This window comes from Stenella coeruleoalba, assembly GCF_951394435.1.
Source record: "Stenella coeruleoalba genome assembly, chromosome: 9".
Classification (NCBI taxonomy): Eukaryota; Metazoa; Chordata; class Mammalia; order Artiodactyla; family Delphinidae; genus Stenella; species Stenella coeruleoalba.
This window is the reverse complement of record NC_137155.1, coordinates 70,899,869-70,923,818: the sequence shown is the minus strand read 5'-3', so window position 1 is coordinate 70,923,818 and position 23,950 is coordinate 70,899,869. Positions and strand designations below refer to the sequence as shown.

Here is a 23,950-nt window from a genome sequence, read left to right as displayed (position 1 = left end):
AAAATTTCAAATACCAGTTATATGAACATTCAGCATCTCCAAACCTGGATAGCATTGGTCACCCGCTTACCATATGTGTAAAGAATTTTTTTTTTTAATCATTGTTCACACAATGCACCATGATTGTAATTTTAATATCCATGATGAATAGTTACAAATGTCTTAAGAAATACTGTGCTTTCTAGGTTCAAATGTTTTCAATCAGGAAGGAAACCAATAGAATTAGATCTAGTGATTTTCAATAATAATAAATATGGGAGTAATGAGTCAATAGCATGAACTTCTTTTGATAAATTTTTTTTTTAAAAAAACTGGGTGATATTGGAGCTAGTAATAACTATACTTGAAACTGCAGCTGCTGGAGTAGCAATATAAAGCAACATTCTGCTATAGCGTATAATCTATTAGCATGTGCAAATCGTCTTCAGTCGCTGGTCTCTTTACACAAGTCAGATTTAATAAAATTACAAAAGAATTCTCATGCCATTTAGTCAGTTTAAATGGTTGTTGTACACATACAAAAAAAATCTAAATTAAATGCTTAGGATTTAAAACCGAATTTACTCTTCCTAGGGTTAGTCACAAAGCTTTTATTCGGTACCAAGTACTATGCTACTCCACGGTCACTATGAGACAGACAGACAGACAGACAGACACACACACACACACACACACACACGCAGACTTTATTTATACATATCTATAACAAAATAGTGTTTTATTATATATACATAAAATATGCATCTACACACAATAATAGCTTTAAAAGTTTCTTACTTCAATATGCACTAATATGACAAAACTATACTACTTTATTGTTATAATCTAAATTTAGGCTAAAATCAACTAAAATAAATGTGCTATTAGACAGCCAGGTATCAGCTTGATGCAAGCCTTTCCCAGTGTGCAGACCCTGGGTGGACCCAGCATCCTAACACACACTCTGGAAGCTCCTGGCATTTTCTATTTCTGTGTCCTTAGTTCCCCTCCAAGGGCCTTCTGAGTTTCCATCTTCATTTTATTTAATGTGTATACTAACATACTGAGATATATTTTGGAACTGTAATTTTTTTGGAACCTTGATCATTTGAGAATCCCAATTAAATTCTGATTACATGACTGAGGCCTCACAGGATGGAGGGGACTGTCTTATGATGCTATCACAATGGTTAGCATTTTTAACAGTAATTCCTTTTTAAGTATTGCAAAATAAATCACCAGATGTCAGGGCTTAGATGTACTTCTTCCCAAAACAACACAATACAACTTTTAGAAGTTTGGAGAATTGAGCACTTTCCTCCATTTCATAAAGAACATTTAGGAAGTACTTAAACATCTTTAAGTAGAGCCTGGAAGAGGGTGATTGCTAGCTGTTCACCAGATCCATCCTCCCCATTGTCCCGGGCATGGGGATAACCCATTTCCCAGCCTCCCTTGCAGTTCAGTTCAGCCACATGTCCGTGTTCGCTCTGAAGGACTGAGAGAAGAAATTATTCTTGCCACTTCTAGGCCGGGGTCTTAAGGCTTTGGTGTGTCCTCCCTATACTATTTTTCTTGCACTTGGGCAACCCAGCTTTGACCACAGCTGAGGGAAATATCTTAAGGGATATTGGAGAAACCGAACAGAAGGAATCTGCATGGCAGCAGGGAACAGAGCCTCTCAGCGACCTGGAATACTCATCTCATACTGTTACATAAGAAATAAACCTTGAGGCGAGCGCTGTGCTCCAGGTGCCACAATCCTGAGGACACGGCCTCTCCGACACCTCCGGCCCAGGGGAATCGGCGGCATCCGCAGCGGGAGCGGCCATAGCCACCTCAGCTCCTCACTCGGGTCCTTTCCATCACCTATACTGAGAGCCTGTCCCGGCCACAGGGACACCTCTTTTGTCCTCCCTCCGAGGCTCACGGGACCGACAGACGGCCGTGGCAACCAAGGGCTGGACTGCGGGCAGCAGCAAGCTGGCTTGCTCTATGCCAACCTGCTTCTCCACCTGTCTCAACAAAACCTGTTCCTACACCTGTAATTTGAAAACGAGACCTTCAAGATGGCAGAGGAGTGAGATGTGGAGATCACTTTCCTCCCCACAAATACATCAGAAATACATCTACATGTGGAACAACTCCTACAGAACACCTACTGAACGCTGGCAGAAGACCTCAGACTTCCCAAAATATATAGATTCTTTTCCTTTTTCTCTTTTTGTAGTGTGTATGTATATGTATGCTTCTTTGTGTGATTTTGTCTAGCTTTGCTTTTACCATTTGTCTTGTCTTGGGTTCTGTCTGTCCATTTTGTTTGTTTCTTTGTTCTCTTTTTTGTATAGTTTTTAGCGCTTGTTATCATTGGTGGATTTGTTTTTTGGTTTGGTTGCTGTCTTCTTTCCTTGTTCCCTTTTAATATTTTTATTACTTTTTAATTTTTAATAATTTTTTAATTTTAATAACTTTATTTTATTTTATTTTTATTTCTTCCTTTTTTTCTGTCTTTTATTCTGGGCCATGTGCTGGCAGGGTCTTGGTGCTCCGGCCAGGTGTCAGGCCTGTGCCTCTGAGGTGGGAGAGCTGAGTTCAGAACATTGGCCCACTAGAGACCTCCCAGCTCCAGGTAATATCAAACGGTGAAAGCTCTCCCAGAGATCTCCACCTCAGTGCTAAGATCCAGCTACACTCAACAATGAGCAAGCTACAGTGCTGGACATCCTATGCCAAACAACTAGCAAGACAGGAACACAACCCCACCCATTAGCAGAGAGGCTGCCTAAAATCATAATAAGTCAACAGACACACCAAAACATACCTCCGGACGTGGTCCTGCCCACGAGAAAGACATGATCCAGCCTCATCCACCAGAACACAGGCACCAGACCCCTCCACCAGGAAGCCAACACAACCCACTGAACCAACCTTAGCCACTGTGGGCAGACACCAAAAACAACAGGAACTACGAACCTGCAGCCTGCCAAAAGGAGACCCCAAACAAAGTAAGTTAAGCAAAATGAGAAGACAGAGAAACACACAGCAGATGAAGGAGCAAGGTAAAAACCCACCGGACCAAACAAATGAAGAGGAAATAGGCAGTCTACCTGAAAAAGAATTCAGAGTAATGACAGTAAAGATGATCCAAAATCTTGGAAAAAGAATGGAGAAAATACAAGAAATGTTTAACAAGGACCTAGAAGAACTAAAGAGCAAACAAACAATGATGAAAAACGTAATAAATGAAATTAAAAATTCTCTACAAGGAATCAATAGCAGAATAACTGAGGCAGAAAAATGGATAAGTGGCCCAGAAGATAAAAGAGTGGAAGTAACTACAGCAGAGCAGAATAAAGGAAAGAGAATGAAAAGAATTGAGGACAGTCTCAGAGATCTCTGGGACAACACTGAACACACCAACATTCCAATTATAGGGGAACCAGAAGAAGAAGAGAAAAAGAAAGGGACTGAGAAAATATTTGAAGAGATTATAGTTGAAAACTTCCCTGATATGGGAAAGGAAATAGTTAATCAAGTCCAGGAAGCACAGAGAGTCCTATAAAGGATAAATCCAAGGAGAAACACTCCAAGAAACATATTAATCAAACTATCAAAAATTAAATACAAAGAAAACATATTAAAAGCAGCAAGGGAAACACAACAAATAACATACAAGGGAATCCCCATAAGGTTAACAGCTGATCTTTCAGCAGAAACTCTGCAAGCCAGAAGGGAGTGGCAGGACATATTTAAATTGATGAAAGGGAAAAACCTACAAACAAGATTACTCTACCCAACAAGGATCTCACTCAGATTCAATGGAGAAATTAAAACCTTTACAGACAAGCAAAAGCTAAGAGAATTCAGTACCACCAAACCAGCTTTACAACAAATGTTAAAGGAACTTCTCTAGGCAGGAAACACAGGAGAAGGAAAAGACCTACAATAACAAACCCAAAACAATTAAGAAAATGGTAATAGGAACATGCATATCGATAACTACCTTAAATGTAACTGGATTAAATGCTCCAACCAAAAGACATAGACTGGCTGAATGGATACAAAAACAAGACCCATATATATGCTGTCTACAAAAGATACACTTCAGACCTAGGGACACATACAGACTGAAAGTGAGGGGATAGAAAAAGATATTCCATGCAAATGGAAATCAAAAAAAAGCTGGAGTAGGAATTCTCATATCAGACAAAACAGACTTTAAAATAAAGACTATTATAAGAGATAAAGAAGGACACTACATAATGATCAACGGATCAATCCAAGAAGAAGATATAACAATTGTAAATATTTATGCACCCAACATAAACATAGGTGCACCTCAATACATAAGGCAAATGCTAACAGCCAAAAACGGGGAAACTGACAGTAACAACATCATAGTAGGGAACTTTAACATCCCACTTTCACCAATGGACAGATCATCCAAAATGAAAATAAGTAAGGAAACACAAGCTTTAAATGATACATTAAACCACACAGACTTAATTGATACTTATAGGCCATTCCATCCAAAACCAACAGAATACACTTTCTTATCAAGTGCTCATGGAACATTCTCCAGGATAGATCATATCTTGGATCACAAATCAAGCCTTGGTAAATTTAAGAAAATTGAAATCATAGAAAATATCTTTTCCAACCACAGTGCTATGAGACTAGATATCAATTACAGGAAAAAAAAATCTGTAAAACACTACAAACACATGGAGGCTAAACAATACACTACTAAATAACCAAGAGATCACTAAAGAAGTCAAAGAGGAAATCAAAAAACGCCTAGAAACAAATGACAATGAAAACACAATGACCCAAAAACTACAGGATGCAGCAAAAGCAGTTCAAAGAGGGACGTTTATAGCAATACAAGCCTACCTCAAGAAACAAAAAACATCTCAAATAAACTACCTAACCTTACACCTAAAGCAATTAGAGAAAGAAGAACAAAAAAAACCCAAAGTTAGCAAAAGGAATGAAATCATAAAGATCAGATCAGAAACAAATGAAAAGGAAATGAAGTAAAAGATAGCAATGATCAATAAAAGTAAAAGCTGGTTCTTTGAGAAGATAAACAAAATTGATAAACCACTAGCCACACTAATCAAGAAGAAAAGGGAAAAGACTCAAATCAACAGAATTAGAAATGAAAAAGGAGAAGTAACAACTGACACTGCAGAAATACAAAGGATCATGAGAGATGACTACAAGCAACTATATGCCAATACAGTGGACAACCTGGAAGAAATGAACAAATTCTTAGGAAAGCACAACCTTCCGAGACTGAACCAGGAAGAAATAGAAAGTATGAACAGACCAATCACAAGCACTGAAATTGAAACTGTGATTAAAAATCTTCCAACAAACAAAAGCCTAGGACCAGACAGATTCACAGGCGAATTCTGTCAAACATTTAGAGAAGAGCTAACACCTATCCTTCTCAGTCTCTTCCAAAATACAGTAGTGGGAGGACCACTCCCATTCCAAGAGACCACCATCACCCTGATACCAAAACCAGACAAAGATGTCACAAAGAAAGAAAACTATAGGCCAATATCACTGATGAACATAGATGCAGAAATCCTCAACAAAATACTAGCAAACAGATTCCAACAGCACATTAAAAGGATCATACACCATGATCAAGTGGGCTTTATCCCAGGAATGCAAGGATTCTTCAATATACGCAAATCAATCAACGTGATACAGGGTATTACAAACTGAAGGAGAAAAACCATATGATCATCTCAATAGATGCAGAAAAAGCTTTTGACAAAAGTCAACACCTATATATGATAAAAACCCTTCAGAAAGTAGGCATGGAGGGAACTTACTTCAACATAATAAAGGCCATATATGACAAGCCCACAGCGAACATCGTTCTCAATGGGGAAAAACTGAAACCATTTCTTCTAAGATCAGGACCACTATCAAGATCACTCTCACCACTATTATTCAACACAGTTTTGGAAGTTTTAGCCACAGCAATCAGAGAAGAAAAAGAAATAAAAGGAATCCAAATCAGAAAAGAAGAAGTAAAGCTGTGACTGTTTGCAGATGACATGATACTATACATAGAGAATCCTAAAGATGCTACCAGAAAACTACTAGAGCTAATCAATGAATTTGGTAAAGTAGCAGGATACAAAATTAATGCACAGAAATCTCTTGCATTACTATACACTAATGATGAAAAATCTGAAAGAGAAGTTAAGGAAACACTCCCATTTACCATTGCAACAAAAAGAGTAAAATACCTAGGATTAAACCTACCTAAGGAGACAAAAGACCTGTATACAGATAACTATAAGACACTGATGAAAGAAATTAAAGAGGATACAAACAGATGGAGAGATATACCATGTTCTTGGATTAGAAGAATCAGTATTGTGAAAATGACTATACTACCCAAAGGAATCTACAGATTCAATGCAATCCCTATCAAACTACCACTGGCATTTTTCACAGAACTAGAACAAAAAATTGCACAATTTGTATGGAAAACACAAAAGACCCCGAATAGCCAAAGCAATCTTGAGAAAGAAAAACAGAGCTGGAAGAAACAGGCTCTTGGACTTCACACTATACTACAAAGCTACAGTAATCAATACAGTATGGTACAGGCACAAAAACAGATATATGACCCAGCAATCCCACTACTAGGCATATACCCTGAGAAAACCATAATTCAAAAAGAGTCATGTACCAAAGTGTTCATTGCAGCTCTATTTACAATCGCCAGGAGATGGAAGCAACCTAAGTGTTCATCATTGGATGAATGGATAAAGAAGATGTGGCACATACATACAATGGAATATTACTCAGCCATAAAAAGAAACGAAATCAAGTTATTTGTAGTGAGGTGGATGGACCTAGAGTCTGTCATACAGAGTGAAGTAAGTCAGAAAGAGAAAAACAAATACCCTATGCTAACACATATATATGGAATCTAAGAAAAAAAATGTCATGAAGAACCTAGGGGTAAGACAGGAATAAAGACACAGAACTACTAGAGAATGGACTTGAGGATTTGGGGAAGGGGAAGGGGAAGCTGTGACAAAGTGAGAGAGTGGCATGGACATATATACACTACCAAACATAAAATAGATAGCTAGTGGGAAGCAGCCACATAGCACAAGGAGATCAGCTTCGTGCTTTTTGACCACCTAGAGGGGTCGGATAGAGAGGGAGACGCAAGAGGGAAGTGATATCAGAACATATGTATATGTATAACTGATTCACTTTGTTATAAAGCAGAAACTAACACACCATTGTAAAGCAATTATACTCCAATAAAGATGTTAAAAAAAAAAAAGAAAAAAAAGAAATATAGATCAATGGAACAGAATAGAAAGCCCAGAGATAAACCCACACACATATGGTCACCTTATTTTTGATAAAGTAGGCAAGAATATACAGTGGAGAAAAGACAGCCTCTTCAATAGTGCTGGGAAAACTGGACAGCTACTTGTAAAAGAATGAAATTAGAACACTCCCTAACCATACACACAAAAAAACTCAAAACGGATTAAAGACCTAAATGTAAGGCCAGACACTATAAAACTCTTAGAGGAAAACATAGGCAGAACACTCTATGACATAAATCACAGCAAGATCCTTTTGGGCCCACCTCCTAGAGAAATGGAAATCACAGCAAGATCCTTTTGACCCACCTCCTAGAGAAATGGAAATAAAAACAAAAATAAACAAATGGGACGTACTGAAACTTAAAAGCTTTTGCACAGCAAAGGAAAACATAAACCAGACGAAAAGACAGCCCTCAGAATGGGAGAAAATATTTGCAAACGAAGCAACTGACAAAGAATTAATCTCCAAAATTTACAAGCAGCTCATGCAGGTCAATATAAAAAAAACAAACAGCCCCATCCAAAAATGGGCCGAAGGCCTAAATAGACATTTCTCCAAAGAAGATATACAGACTGCCAACAAACACATGAAAGAATGCTCAACATCACTAATCACTAAACTACAGTGAGGTATCACCTGACACCAGTCAAATGGCCATCATCAAAAAAATCCAAAAACAATAAATGCTGGAGAGGGTGTGGAGAAAAGGGAACCCTCTTGCACTGTTGGTGAGAATGTAAATTGATACAGCCACTATGGAGAACAGTATGGAGGTTCCTTAAAAAACTAAAAATAGAACTACCATATGACCCCGAAATCCCACTACTGGGCATATACCCTGAGAAAACCATAATTCAAAAAGAGTCATGTACCACAATGTTCATTGCAGCTCTATTTACAATAGCCAGGACATGGAAGCAACCTAAGTGTCCATCGACTACTAGAGAGTGGACTTGAGGACACAGGGGAGGGGAAGGGTAAGCTGGGACAAAGTGGAAGAGTGGCATGGACATATATACACTACCAAATGTAAAATAGATAGCTAGTGGGAAGCAGCCACGTAGCACAGGGAGATCAGCTGGTGCTTTGTGACCACCTAGAGGGGTGGGATAGGGAGGGCGGGAGGGAGATGCAAGAGGGAGGGCATATGAAGATATATGTATATGTATAGCTGATTCACTTTGTTATAAAGCAGAAACTGACGCACCGCTGTAAAGCAATTATACTCCAATAAAGATGTTAAAAAAAATAAACTTTGAGTTAGCCATGGAATTAATGCTGGGACTCATTTTAAAACATTCATAGCTTCTATCAAAGCCTATGAACAACTATGTATAGTATATCAACATATAATGTATGTAAATTGTCCCTAGCCCAAATGACCCAAAAGACACCACTCTTCCCTAGCAAGAAAGAAACAAAATATATTAGTAGCAGTGGAAAGACCACTGCCAAATCCACAGCCTCTGGTGGATCTTAGAAAGCAGCAGCTCAGCTTTATAACACAGGATCCGACTATCACTGAGGGATAGTCATGCATCACGCAGTTCTGTAGGAAAAGCACCCCAGCCTTCAGCTGCCATTCGGGGACAGTGATACAACCCTGTCAAATTTCTTCCTTTACGGTGGCTGGAAGGAGAGCCAGCAGGGTGACCATCCACCACAGTTTACTCAGGACTGAGGGAGGTGCTGAGAGGTAGAACAGTGGTTTTAGAACCAGGACAGTCCCAGGCAAGCTAGGACCAGTCGGTCTCCTTTATATCAGGAACAATCGGTACACAAGTGTCTTCTTCAACAAGATACTGCCAACAACAGATGGTGGGACGCGCGCAGGCTTTGACAAACAAGACCCACTAGGGTTTGAATTCTGGAGTCAGTATTTCCTGGTTCTGTGAGCTTGAGAAAGGTATTACATCTCCCTGGGCAGTAGGACCTTCACTGGCAAAATGATAGATCTTCATGGGCCTGGGGAGGTTTATCTTCCCAGTTCCACCCCATTGATTTCTCCCTCTTCACTTTTCCCTACTTAATCCCCTCCCCCGCCATTTCTTTCTGATTTATTACTTGCCTTTTATTTTTTATTCTGTTACCAGGTGCTCTATTTCCCCCCTATAAATCAACCCCAAACCTTCTTGTAAATAAACAGGCTTCAAATAAATATACAAACAGAAGAATAAATTCAACAATAAAGATCATTAAAGAAAGCGAGGTACACTTTCTTTTAATATTTGCATGTATTACTGAAAAGTCCCCAGACAGTACATCGATGAATAACACAAATTTTATTATATCCCATCCAAGTGGAGCTTTTCTCTCATGCTTGTTTTTATCCTCGAATGGATGACAAATTTGGCCTTACTTTACACCAGCTATTGAATATCAGTTTCTAGCTAACTTATCTGGATAATAGAAGCTCACCACCCATATATTCAAAAATAGAATATTTTCAGTTTAACTTAGCAGCTTTCATTATGGATTGCTGTCTACAAGCTTCATTTATATATTAAAAGAGCATATCATCCTCCCATCTAATCCCATAGTGAAGATGAGACCTCTGGTTGCTGTGGTCTCCTTCGTTCACTGACTCGATAGGTATTTCCCTCATTTGATTCAACTGATAAAGTGACCTCTGCACAATTATTTATCATTGTATAATAAATATCTAAATAAATGTATATGTGCTTATATTTTGCAGAAAATCAATAGCTTAAATGGTGTTTTTTGTATGACTGAAAATACATTAATAAAAAATAGCACAAAGACACAATCTTCCAAAAACCTATTTTACATACTGCAATATTTTTTAATATGGTAACTTTAAAAGGGATGTAATGCCTTCATGTTCTTTTGAAGAATGACTCCTGAGTTTTCTAATAGGTAATAATGGGCATATTCAGGACAAATATATATATATATATATATCACATATACTTTTTTTAGGTATAAAAAGGCATTTCCTTTGTTGTCATTGTTGTTTTTAAGATCGATAGTGGGCAAGCAGAAGTTTGAAAAGTCCTACTGTTCCTGTGTTATGTTTCAACAAATAGAAGTTTTCCTCAGAATTCTCAAAACAATAGCAAGTCAGGAAGTATTAAGTAGCTACACCTCACTTCAATTTTCAGACCATTAGTTAAACATTTCTTTGATCTTGCTAGTGTTTCACCATGAGGTTTATAGAAAAAGATTTTTTAAACCATTATTATTTGTTTTTAGAAGTAATCACTTGATCTATCACAATGGGATAGAACATATTCAAGTATTACCTTTTTAAATAACGCATCAGAAATGCTTAACCAAGTCACCATTTACAAACATTAAGCGACATATACTATAGTAAAATGAGGGTAGTTGGCAACTAAAAAAGCAAATACTGAAAATTCCAAACACTTGAAACTTCAGAATTCACCCAGAGTCTTTACACACTGATTACAGCTTTCAAGGACCACAAAGCAGGTAAGAAGACATCCCGTTAGGAAGCGTGCAGCTCTCTTAGGTTTTAACTTAATATACACATTGACACGCTTGGATAGGTGCAGACTGCTTTCTGACGTAGGTCCTCGACCCAGCCTGCCTCTGGGTGCCTTCAGCCCTTCTCTATATGATAAGGCTCTCTGGTACGGCAAGGTACAAGTCAAAAACCTTGAAACGAAGGTCTGTGATATAATATAAAAACCTGCATCAGGAGTAGGTTATTAAAATGGGAAACTAAGTAAAGCCAAAACTAAGTTTGGGGAAAATGAGGATCACTCCATCCTAGCTGGAAAATAAGCTGTCAGTATGAAACAGTAGCAAAGTAGCTAGTTAAAATAGCAGTCGTCAGTCCTTGGGACACAGATTGCCTGCACAGGAAGGCTGGAGCTTTACGGGACTTTGCAGAAATCTGCCCGTATATTGGTACACTGGATTTCTCATGGCTTTCAGTAGCTGCTACAATAAAACAACAAACTCGATTCTAGCTGGCCAACATAAAAGCTGACTAGAAAATGCGGACAGTTTTATTAAAGAAAGCTTTTTTTTACCTGCAAGCAACATGGGCAAAGACAGTATCACACAAATAAATTTGCTACTCTGTAAACCGAAAAAGGTACTGCTTTCTGTAGAGACAAATTTCAAAAAGCCTTCCTTGCCTGAGCGCAAACCTTAGTGAGTAGAGCAAGGGCTAGATTTTGGCCCCCACTTGCCTTTGTGCAACTCACAGATATAAACCCGTAAGAAATAGCCCTGGTAGCCAATAATGTCGGACCACTAAAGTTCAGATATGTTACCTGAATTTCAGCAGCCAAATTATTTGTTACAGTCTGAATGCAGTGTGCTGACTGGGTAAATGTGAAGTGCTGGAAAATGGAATAAGGGGATATTAAGGAGGCGCAAGAGCTGCGGAAGCCTGAAACTCCAGGCTCTCTCAAGTGCCTTTCCTACTAAGTAGTTCATGCAACTCATTCACAAGGGATACAGCCTGGGGAAGGAGCCTGGGGAAGCATACAGCCTGGGTCAAGCTTCACCACCCACGTAAGTAGAGCTAGTGACAGGAAGCCATTAGATCAAGACTAAAGGAGACAGAGGGATCCCTGAACTCTGAAACTAAAGTGGCAAGGCAAGGGACCAGAGTCAAAGGTCATTATTTGACACACAACTTTTGTGCCAGAAAATGAAGTATGCCACCCCTACCTCCAAAAAAAGGATATTGATAAGCACCTAACAAAGATGTTAAAGAATTTATATTGCTAGAAAAAAAAAAAAATCCCTAGCCTAGCAAATACAGACCTGTAACTTGTTCTACCCTAAGGCAATCCCTGAATCTAAGTCCTTGTTACCAACAAGAAAAAAACTGCTAAGGCCCCTGCTAGGGAATTCTCCCCAAAGCCCTTCTCAGAGATGGCCATGAAGGTGACCCAACAAGGGAAAACTTCTTAGCAGGTAATCCTCGGGTAATCCTCGGGAATCCATCCACTGGCCACAAAACCCAAGGTTAGGGAAGAAGCTGAATAGAGATGCTTAGATGACAGTCCCTGACCACAGCATCTTCTGGACTATCCTGAATCAGGGGAATACGGATATTCCTTAGACCAGGGCTGTAGCTGAGTTTACATGGCAGCTATCCTATACTTCCTTCACCCTTATACAATCAGATACGTTTCAAACCATAATTTCCAAGATCATGAGTCACTACGTCCAAATTTGATTGAGACCAGATTTCTGGGTCATTCCAGAGGAATAAAGGTCACCCAGAGATCTGTGGAACAGCCATATGACAATAGCTCTAGATATATCATCGGGATGTAACTTTGATTTGTCTCTCATTAGGCAGAGGCAGAGTACATAATGTTTGTTCAAAAGATAACTGGATCTCATTAGGTAGGAGTATTTTGAAATGATATGTAGGGAAAAAAACTATATATGTGTAGACACACACAGAAATGTGTGCCAGTCAAACGGGGACTGGACCATAGTAGACACCTATTCTTGGTCCACCCAATGCCCCCTTTCTTCTGGTGGCTGTACAGGTATTAATGAGAGTGGGACCTCCATTTGCTGACAAGAACCCTAATATTTTCTGTTACATAGGTTTTGTACACAGAGCTTGACAACTCTAGGCATTTGCTGACTTGCCTTTGATTATACAGCAAGTGCCTTAAGGGCAAGATTCCGTCTTCTCAGAGTTCCATCAACCTTATCAGGCACATACCTGCTGACAAAAAGCCTTGTACGACGTTCAGCACCCAGTGGACACCCAGTGAAAATTAACTGATGATGATAAATTATACTAGCTTTTAAGCTGTCACTTGATCCCAGTATATAACAACCTTCCTGAATAAATCAAGCAACAGTTTGGTATTCAATATCATTATAAACTTCATCCTTCCCCTTCACGAGTCTAGGGAATTGCTGTAAAAGCATAATATAAGGATGGTGAAGCTACAGCAAGGATTCAAGAAACTCTGTTATAACAAGGGAATTAAAGATTCAGTTAGAGATATCAAACTATGTGTAGGGAAATGCATCAAAAATACTAGTTAAGTGACCTTTTTGAAAACAGCCTAGGAAAAGTCAGTACCAAATTATAGAGCGAAAAGTTTTTCCCCCTCCCTATAATAAAAGTAAATCCAACTTAACGTACAAGTAAAACTGGTATCTCCTTCAGATTACAGGAGTGGCAATGCAAATGAAGTTCCAGTTAGGAGATATGAAATTAGGGAGAGGAAACTATGAATTGCTAACTGAACGTTTAAAAAGTCCATTTATTTCCAATAGCTTATACAAGTGAATCAGAAAAAAAGTAAATTCTGTTACTATGAATTCCTCAGAGCTTTAATAGAGCACATAACCGTTAAAGTTCATTGGTATTTGTTATTAGTATGGCTTTTCACTCTTCAACAAATTCTTTTAAGATATGGCCCAAGACAAGGAAACCTTTGTACTTAACTTTTTTTTTTTGCGGTACGCGGGCCTCTCACTGTCGTGGCCTCGCCCGTTGCGGAGCACAGGCTCCGGACGCGCAGACTCAGCGGCCATGGCTCGCGGGCCCAGCCGCTCCGTGGCATGTGGGATCTTCCCGGAACCGGGCACGAACCCGTGTTCCCTGCGTCGGCAGGCGGACTCTCAACCACTGCACCACCAGGGAAGCCCTGTACTTAACTTTTAATAGCAGTTTTCATCATAGATGATGCTGTCTCTGACATAATTTGAAAATAGGTCTCCAAGCAAAGTTTTCAGAATTGACAGGAAGACTGGGATGGTCCTAACTGTCATGTCCAACCCTAATAGGAGATCCTGTGAGTTTCCTCCATAAGGAAGTAATAAATAAGCTGCTTATCCCAGAAACTAACTAACAACAATATTCAGAATAATGGTGCAATACAGTTTTCTAAACCTGTAGAGGTAGATTCACATACATGAATTTAAAATTCTTTCTTATATGTGAACAATATATTATAAACTTAAACATATTGGAAAGGTTTCAATATGCAAGTGAATAAGTGAAAATAACACTATTTTCTCATTATCTTGTCTCCTCCTGAGATAAAAGCTCTCCCCGCACCTCCTTACAGGGCTGCTTTAAATTTTTGGAGACTGATTGGAGGAATGTGAATTTTAGATTCTTGTCCTCACCAATGTATCAAGACAATTTTAGCCTCTGTGAGAATAAAATGTTTCCCAAACATAAGCACCAGGAAATGACTAAACACAGAGGAACAAACTCATTAACCACATTTAAAGATGAATATGATTGAGACCATTTATACAAACATTTCTTCCTCTGATTTGGCCATTACAACATACAAAATCCATCAAGGTACCTTTGGCTGCATACTATTGATAAATTAAATAGGTTATTATAAAATATTTGTTGAGTATATACTCTAGTCCCAGCCTTTGTTCTAGGCATAAGGGATTTACAGTGAACAAAATGTACAAAGACCTTGCCCTCACAGAGCTTATGGATACACATTATCTTGCATAACAAGAAATCCAAACACGGTAGCTCTAGTATTATTAATTTCACAGGGTCTGTGGATATATTTTCACCACCATCCTTGGCATGTCAACTTTCCCATCTGACTGTTCCCTTCATAGTTACAAGACTCCCTGACACCGGTCCAGGTACCATATCCAGAGATGATGACAGTCCTTGAAAAAAAGAGGGAGCTCTTTCCAGCTGTCCCTTTTAAGAATATAAAAATACCATTCCCAGAAACCCTCCAGGAGACATCCCTCAAGGTTCATTTGTTAGCACTGCATCACATGCTGACCCCAAATCTCCTTCCTCTCTACCCCTAGAGCAAAATCTGTTTAAAGGTCTGCCCTCTCGACCAGACTGCAGGCTCCTCTGTAGCAAGAAACATGTCATTCATGCACTTGTATAGTCACTCAATGAGCATTTATTAAGTGCTGAAGTGCCCATCACTTCAGAATATCTGCTCCAGCACTTTGAACAGTGGTCACTTAGAAGAAATGAAGGAATGACACAAGGAAAAAATAATGCTCATTTTACAGCTCCCAATTTCAGCCATTTAAATAAAATCTTAATAAGTACATACTGTATACCTAGAAAAGTAAACAAGGGAAACATAAGCACAATTGCCTTCTCCCATACCTCCCTGATATAATGACTTCTTCTACTTAGTGGTTTTTAGAACCTGTAGCAACTACCTTCATCCTCCAAAGCTCCACAACTATTCCACACGTTTAAACGGCCAATTATTATTTGAAATTCAAAAGGATTGGAAAAATGAGAATGTAAAGTTTATTCATCACCACTGACCTCATATTAATTTACTCAAAAGAACGATGCTCTGTTTCCCAATAGTAGACAAAAACACACAAATAATAACTGGAGCCAGTAGGAAAAAACTAAGATTGTTATCTTAGCACTTGAAGATAAAAGAGTGGGTGGCAGTGCTCATTATCTATGAAATTATGTCTTCTTTATGTGTTATGCATGCTTTTGCCAAGTATTTATTGAACATCTACTATGTATCAGACAGAGTGCTGAGACTAAATAGAGGTGAAAAAAGGACTTTAAACATTAAATAAAAATAAATAGAATATGCAATTTTAAATGATGGTAAGTACTATAAAGGAAAAGTACTGCTACCAGAGAGAATAACAAGGGAAACTATTTTGGTCTGGATAGCTACGAATGGCATTTCTACAGAGATCTGAAGGGGAAGGGGCCTTGCAAAGAGGAGTAACAGGGTTTCAGGCCAGGTTAACAACTCATGACAAGCCCTGAAGCAGAAGAGGGCTCAGCACATTTGCTAAACTGATGGGAAGCCAGTTTGGCTGGAGAATATTCCACAGTCCTTTGGACCACATATTTATTGCCTAATTCAACTTATAAACAAATATAGTAGAAAAATGATAGACTGTGCTTCCATAAACAATTCCTGACAATATTTTTCAGATATTATGCTTCTTTACTATATAAGCCGTTATTATAATAAATTATTCACTTGTAAGACCACTCTCGGTATAACTGACCAGAAATTAGCTTAAATACTTACTGTGAATAAAGACACTCTCAATAAAAGGGTTCTTAGGAAGTTACATAAAGGGGCCATCAACTGCATATAAATGTAAAATACAATTTGGAATATTAGGAAACATTTATAGAAATCTTATCCTTTAATTACCTTCCAAGAAAGAAACACATACATCCATTTCCCTGAAATGCACAAATCTGTTTATATTGAAATTGGGTGAAAATTGTTCTGAGGCTAAAGAGAATTGCATGAATTATTTGATGTTCTTTAATAGTAAAATGAATGGTTGTGAGGGAATCTTGCTACTATTCTCATGAATCTGCACAGATTTTAGAAATAACACTATCACTCTGATTTGTCCTAATCTTCATATTTTATTCCAATTTCCTAAATCAGATTCCATTACTCAGTTAAAACACAATTCTCTAGCAGTAAGTCTCAACCTTTTTCCAACTCCACAGGGTTTATTTGAGCAACACACATGCTTTAGTAACATCTTGGTGAGGTTCCAAAAAACATACTCTCCCTCCAGGGATTCTCCTTGTCTCTTGCCTCGTGCACTCCACTGGAGAAAGAATCAGAATTCTAATACCAGAACCACAGGTGGGTAGAATGCTGACCAAAGCAATTTTTATCATGAAGATAAACTCTTAAGGGAGAACAAAATGGGCAACTGGACAGTGAATTGAATAAATGTATCTACCTGGGGACTTTAAAATTCCTATTAATTTCTAGTAATTATTTTCTATTAATATGGCCTTTCAAATCCCACACTGTGGTTTACAAATTGCAAGGGGTAACTAGATATTCTCATTGATAATCAAAGACCATTTTCAAAAATTATAGCCTTGCTCCTGCCACTAACTACCTGATTATCTTTGGACAAACTGTTTATTTCTTTCTGCTTACTGAAAAAATAGAGGTTGAATGCACTGATCTCTAAGGCACCTTCCTTAATTTTAATATTACAAGAGTATAGCTCCATGATTCACTGTCAACATGTAGAAAAACAATGTATATATGACATGATATCTAGAAAACAATCCAAAAAGAATCAGTTTAAGTACCCACCTCATTAGGACCTTGTCATTTAAAATCTAAGCCACCTGGATAATATCTATTAACACAGTTGTTAAAATTTTCTTCTTTCTCTAGAGAAAGAAGTATGAGGCGGGGAGAAGGTGTGACACCTTAAATAGAGGGACCTTCATTGGGAGCCAGACTAACCTGAAGGAGTCGTAGTAGCGATTGAGCACTTTTCTGTCCACCTACAGCCAACAATGACTAATTGAACTAGCTTCATTAGCCCCTCTGCTCTCAGCCAGTTGTTGGGAGCTCAGGAATGCTACTAGGGACTATGGTAGCCGACAGGAGGTAAGATGAAATCTCTTCCATTTGTTTTTTTTCCAAAACTGGAAAACTAATGAGCAAGAAAAATATAAAAGTAAGTACTTTTCTCTGGTTTGTGATATTTGGTTCATGACCATCAATGATTAAGGGGAAAGGAGGTTGGGACTGCGTCTGTGTCTTGTCATGCAGGGAGTTAACTGTCACCAAGCACCCTGTGGTCAGTATGTCACTTGCTCCCATGCTCTGCCATTCCAGGTGTCCGAGGTCTGGAGCCTCCCTGGTTTAAATTCTCTAGAGCATCACTCTTTTGTGTCTTGTGAGGGTTGGAGTGGGAGTAGCACAGCTGCTCAGATTCAGTGGGTGGAAGGGACCTGATGGTCTAAGCCTTGTGTGTGCAAACTTTCCACCTTCCCTCTTCTTCTCAGTCCAAATTTCACCCCAGATTCCAAGATCCCAGGTGTCTCCAAATCTTGAACTTTTAGGGGGTATTAAGTACCGTATTGCATTATACTGACACTTCAGTTCTGGCTTTCAGTGCTACAAACTCAGTTATTATTTTTCCATCTACTTTCCATCATTCAGAAAGCTCTTAACATTTCTGATCCACTGTTGTGTCCTTGTCTGTTCTCTATTTAAATGTGTCTTTTTTAATATTATTAATTTACTATCATTTAAGGGAGATTTCTAAAGAGAAAGGAATATGTATGTTCAATCTGCCGTGTTGAACAAAACATGTTTTATTTTTTTTTAAACAAACTGAGAAAACAAGAAAATTTGGTAAAATGTTGACACTTGTTAAGTCTGAGCATGGTTGGTATATTGGTATTTGCATATTCCTTTTTTTCCCATTTTTAAAGTAGTTAATTTAGTGTTAAGAAAAGTCAGAATTCCATTTATTAAGCACATAAATCCACACAGAAGTAAATTCCTATTGATTAGTAACTTAGGTAGAAGCATCATTTTATACTGAGAACACTAATACAGTGGGATATTACCAGAAATCAAGGACAAAAAGAGTATTCTTTTTGTAGAAGAATATTCTGTTGTATATTTTTATCTGACTGAGAGACTTCATTTATTTTAAAATTAATTTTCAGCTTTAAATATAAGAGGGGCCTATTCAGTGCACATTTTCTGATGATCTGTTTTGGGTGGTTGTTTTTAAGATCATATGAAAGAGGCCATGATATGTGTACTTTACTCTTCCCCCAACGCTGGATAACCAGTGAGAGCATTCAGAGAATCACACCCCATTTTCTTCCCTGGTTCTCTGCTTAGTGTCTCTGGATCAGCCTAAAAATGCAATTATGGAAGAGATTCCATTCTTTTCAAGGCATAACTCAAAGTGGTCCTGCACTTCGACCTTTAAACCAGGTACTAGTTATTCTCATCATTATATATAACTAATATCCATCTATAAACTTAGATTTAAAATATTTCCATTTAGATTTCCATGTTTGACCCTTCACCAACCTCAGGAGGTAGTGAGGGAAGGTACTCCTCCCATCTATATTCTAAAGATGCAGAAGTTGAAGCTGTATGACAACTGACTTACCCAATGCCCCACAGCTAATGGGTTTTAGGCAGGATTAGAATCCAAATCATAGGACGCCACCCCTTACCTTCTCTACATACACACAGCCTTTCTCTAAGCACCAGTGTTACATGCTGCTGCTTTACTATGTCTGACCAGAAGGCTCACTCCTGTCAAAATGGAGCTGGGAGACAAGTCAGTCAAGCTTTTGGCCATTATTCCATTTTCCTCCAAATGCTTTGTCTATTTAGAATTTGGGAGTCAAGTTAACTGGCTTGCCACATGTATACCTTCCCCTACTTTAAAAAAGCACTATGCTATGTCTGTATCCATCGCCAGTGACACCTCCAGTTCTTCCAGAGTCTTCATACATAATCATTAACAGTATGTGAGATTTCAGCAGTTAGTTTGCAAGGCATACTAGAGTGGATTGCATCAGGCCCAACTGACTGGAAACTCTCTAAGTTGAGGCAGCCCTTATGAAGACTTATAAAAATTAAGTTCTCTGAATTATGACATTTTCCAAAGGACTAAGTTTTAATACTGTATGCCAAAAAAAAAATCATAAGGATACAATGAGGGTGAAGATGTACATAGTAATAAGCCTCTTTTCCAAATAGACATCAACAAATATTTTCATATTTGTATTAATATGCAAAGAAGTGAAAACAACACTGTACCTGCAATTAAAAGGGAAAAAAAGAAAACCACCCTGAAATGATGTAATGTCATCCACAGCCTCCAAGAAATGCTATTCTAGGACTATAAACTACCTGTTTTTCAACTCATAATTTAGTGGTTCATACACTAAAATGGACACTAAAATCTGTCATTATTACTGACCAAGCTATAATCGCAGCTATTCAGGCTCCTAGAATGGTAGATCCTGACTCTGTAAGCTGAGTTATCCTATTTTGTTTTTTAGATCCAAGAAGTAGTGGTTGGGCTTTTGTTTGTTTGTTTTTAGTAAAAAAAAAAAAAAAAAAAAAAAAAAGAAAGAAAATGAATACTCCCACACATTTGTGCTTCTAACACATTTAAGTATGCACTCTGTGAACGGTTTCGTTTAAATATTTTTGCTTTAACACTGTAGATGTCATCAGAAAAACAAGCCAAATGGAAGAGTTCTTCCCATGAGTGTTGTAACAAACCCCTGATTTTCTGTAGGCTTAATGGAGACAAGGAGCTGATCATGAATCCAGTGTTTATCAAACTAAGCAAACCTGAAAAAGGCAATGAGGAGCGAGGGATGAATCCTTGGCTAAGTGATGGGCTCCATTTCTCAGGAAGACTCTTCAACATGTTTCAAATAAGGATGATAACCTGTGCTAATTTCCCAGAGTGCAAATTTCACAGAGTTGTGCAAAAAATGAGACGGTATAGTCTTTTGTTTATGTCTCAAAAAATTAAGAGTCGATGGAAAATTGCTTGCATAGGGTCTTATACTACACATACTATATATATATCATAGCCTGATTAATTTCCATGATAAAACGGAAACATTTGAAAGAAGTCCCTCAAGGTTAGAATGATTAGATTTTCTACTGTGCAAGTTTGGAATATTTATTCCTGGTAGCAAAATAGTTCCTTCCATAGAGGTAGTTTCTTCATTTTTACTTAATAAAGTCAATTTATTCCAAACTCTATTCCTCCTTTCCTCCCTCAGAATATACTTATTGCACAAATCTAAGTCTTCTTACTCTGTTAAGTGCTGATTTTTCTGGAGTAGGTCCATTATTCAGTGTTTTGTAAAGGAGTAACTCATAATAACTATATAACCAAGCCCTTTTGAATATTTACGTATTGTGATACTGATTATTCTTATACAAGCAAGTGATTAGTACTTGGTTTATTGGCTACAAACAATGGTGCCAGAAGTTGTATAGAATTAATGCTTTCCAAGCAGGCCTATACATTTTTGCTATTATTCTTCTTTTCGGTATCCAGTTCTAAGTAACAAACTATGAACTTCTACATAGTAAGAATGGTTTAAAACCGCCCCTAATAAATCTTCTCAGTCTTAGGCTATACTTCCATACCACTGAAAGAAATAGCTGATATTGCACAAAGTTTTGAAATACACTGTTCTCCAAAGTATATGCTTCATCAGCAATTTATTTTAACATCCACATCTCCCTCTCAAAGGGAATTGAAACTAATTATGTTTTGTCCCAAGTGCCTAGATACCACTGATACCATATGAATTCATATATTATTCAAAAAGCTGATTTTTTTTTTTTTTTTTTACTTATTAATATGACGCTAATACAGGTAAACTGTATCTCTATTATAAGAGACTTTGCTTTACTCTAAGAACAAACTCTAGCTTTAATAGTTAGGGAGATATTCTTTCCAATATATCTATAAGACACTTAGATACAGTGTTTGGAAGGCTGCTTATTCCAGAAATTTTTAACTGAAAGAGACAGCTTACTCTGGTTTGGAACATAGTGTCTAAAGCAGATGAAAGAAGCAAGCATTTGTAATTCTTCAGAAAAAGAACAGGCAAAAGCGTTTTCATACTTGAAACATTTGACTTACGTAACGAACTTCGATTTTGACTTCATAAATGTCAAGATCCTAAGATACACCGTAATTCCTTATAGTCACATCAAATTTTAGATTTTCAAGTCTTTTCATTAAACAAGGCTAGGGGTACAAATTATAATCGTTCTTTACCAGTGTAATAAAACTTAAAGTGCTACATAGCAAAATTAAAAGAAACGCACATTCTGAACAATGTAAACATCTCTTGAGAAAACAACTTCCCCAAAGGGCTAAGACAGGTAGCCAGCACCTGGGCTCTCCCCAGTAGGCAGCCCTATCCATCAGTTCCTCTGGGTCTTATGGTCACAGCTATTAAGGAACCACTTTAAAAAAAAAAAAAAAGTCTTTAAATGTTCAAATAAAAGACTAGTTTTCAGCTTATCATACAAGCTTATTTGTTGTAGGGCAACATATTTGATTAAAAACGTTATGAGTTCTAAGTCTGAACTGTACCTCAGAACTAACTGGGGAGCTTTTAATAATTAAGATTGCCTAGACCCTACTCCTAAATGATTCTGAGGTCATTGGTCTGGGGTGGGGCCTGTTTTTAAGCTAATGTGAAGAGTTGAGAACAAGTGCTTTGCACAAAGGGGTATGACTATAGAATCAAACTCCTGCCCATCCCCATCCCACAGATCTTCAGCTTCCATTATTAAGATCTCTTTTTGTTGCAGAAGGAAAATGCCTATCTTCATACCACAAAAAGAACGGCAGATGCCAAGATTCTTTGCCCATCTCCTGAAATGAGAACAAGTTCTCATGGAAGCAATGAGTTAATAGTTCTGAAAAGTAAAGAAGCCTTTTTTTTCTAAGATATCAAGTATATATTAAGCCCAGGAATTGTCTTGAATTTATCACAACAAAGATGACATTCCAAAGGAATATGATTGTAATTTTCCCAACTTTTTTTCTGACCTAAGACAAAGGCAGGATTCAGTCATATCACTCATAGTGGTAGAACGGCAATAAATCCCAACTAGGAAATGGATTAGAACTTTCAGCTTGGAATATGCTTATAATTTGGGAAAACTGTCATCTCCGCCTGTGATTTTAATGCATTCTCTAGGGGACCACAAACAGCACAAAGTCCTTACCCTTTCCTCTGCTCCACCCCCCACGTGAGAATCACCGCTAGGCAATCGGGATATTAGCTGTGCAGCCCTAGGCACACTGCTTGACTTTTCTGAGCTCAGTCGCATCTATGGATAATAATATTTATCCCACCTGCCTGATAAAGTTGCTGGTAGGCCAAGTTAGATCATCAATATGAAAAATTTCATTAGCTATAAAAAGCTCTAAGTAATAACATTGTTAATATAACTAATAAAAAGCATTCTTTGATATGCATGAACTGTAGACGGAAAATTAGCTCCTTAAGAGAAGCAAAGAAAGTCAGTCCACATTTTAAGACAAATTACTACAGCTTAACCAATTCAAAGCCGTCAGACTCCTACAGAGAAGCTAAGTGCAGTCAAAAGGTACCGATTTTCATTTATTCAACAATTAACATGTACGTATTGGGAACAAACTCTCATGCATGGCCCTGGGCTAGACACTGAGGGATGCAAAACTGAATGAGATGCCGATACTGCCTTTAAGGAGCCTTCAGCTCGTGACAGGGAAGAGGGCCATCCACACGTGCACTACAACTTTGAAATTAATGAGTCCTTTAGGAGAGATGAAGATAAATACTCTGCAAGTCCAAATGAGGGAGAAATCACAGATGTCTGGCTGGAGATGTGGAAAGACAGGTAACACAAGTGAAGCTTGGGAGAAGGAAAATACAGGTAGAGGGAAGAGCAAGGAACATATTTTAACTATGGGAAAAGTTCATGAAAGGAAGTAGTGGAGGACAAAGTCAAATTTATTTTATTCCCACAGTCATTCATCCAATATAGTTTACTGAAAGTTTCTTGTGGTCCTAGAGTAATGCTGATCGCTAGGAGTGCAACGTAAAGCCCGCAGAAATCAGACACGTAATAGCAAAAATCAATTACAAACTGTGACAAGGGCTAGGAAGGAAAAGGTGCTATGAGAAATAGGGAAACCCATTTTAGATTGAGAGGTCTGGGAAGAGCCTCCCTTTGGAAGCGACAATTAAGCCTGGGGTGAGATCTGGAATGCAAAAGCCCAGAGACAGAAAGGGACTCAGGGCATCCGAGGGACTGAAAGG

At 38.1% G+C, this 23,950-nt stretch overlaps 2 protein-coding genes across 20 annotated transcripts in view; one reads left to right on the top strand and one right to left on the bottom strand.

Moving 5' to 3' along the window:
• The window catches only part of LOC307192094 (uncharacterized protein), an 868,937-nt gene extending 851,322 nt beyond the window's left edge, over nt 1-17,615 (top strand). For all 17 annotated transcript variants that reach the window (XM_079932631.1, XM_079932629.1, XM_079932628.1 and 14 more), the window contains one exon: nt 17,502-17,615. In XM_079932631.1, the coding sequence (XP_079788757.1) occupies nt 17,502-17,588 (87 nt within the window). In that variant the 3' untranslated portion in view covers nt 17,589-17,615. The remainder of the gene's footprint in view (nt 1-17,501) is intronic.
• The window catches only part of MDFIC (MyoD family inhibitor domain containing), a 144,349-nt gene that overhangs the window by 41,278 nt on the left and 79,121 nt on the right, over nt 1-23,950 (bottom strand). The gene's annotated exons all lie outside the window — the stretch shown is intronic.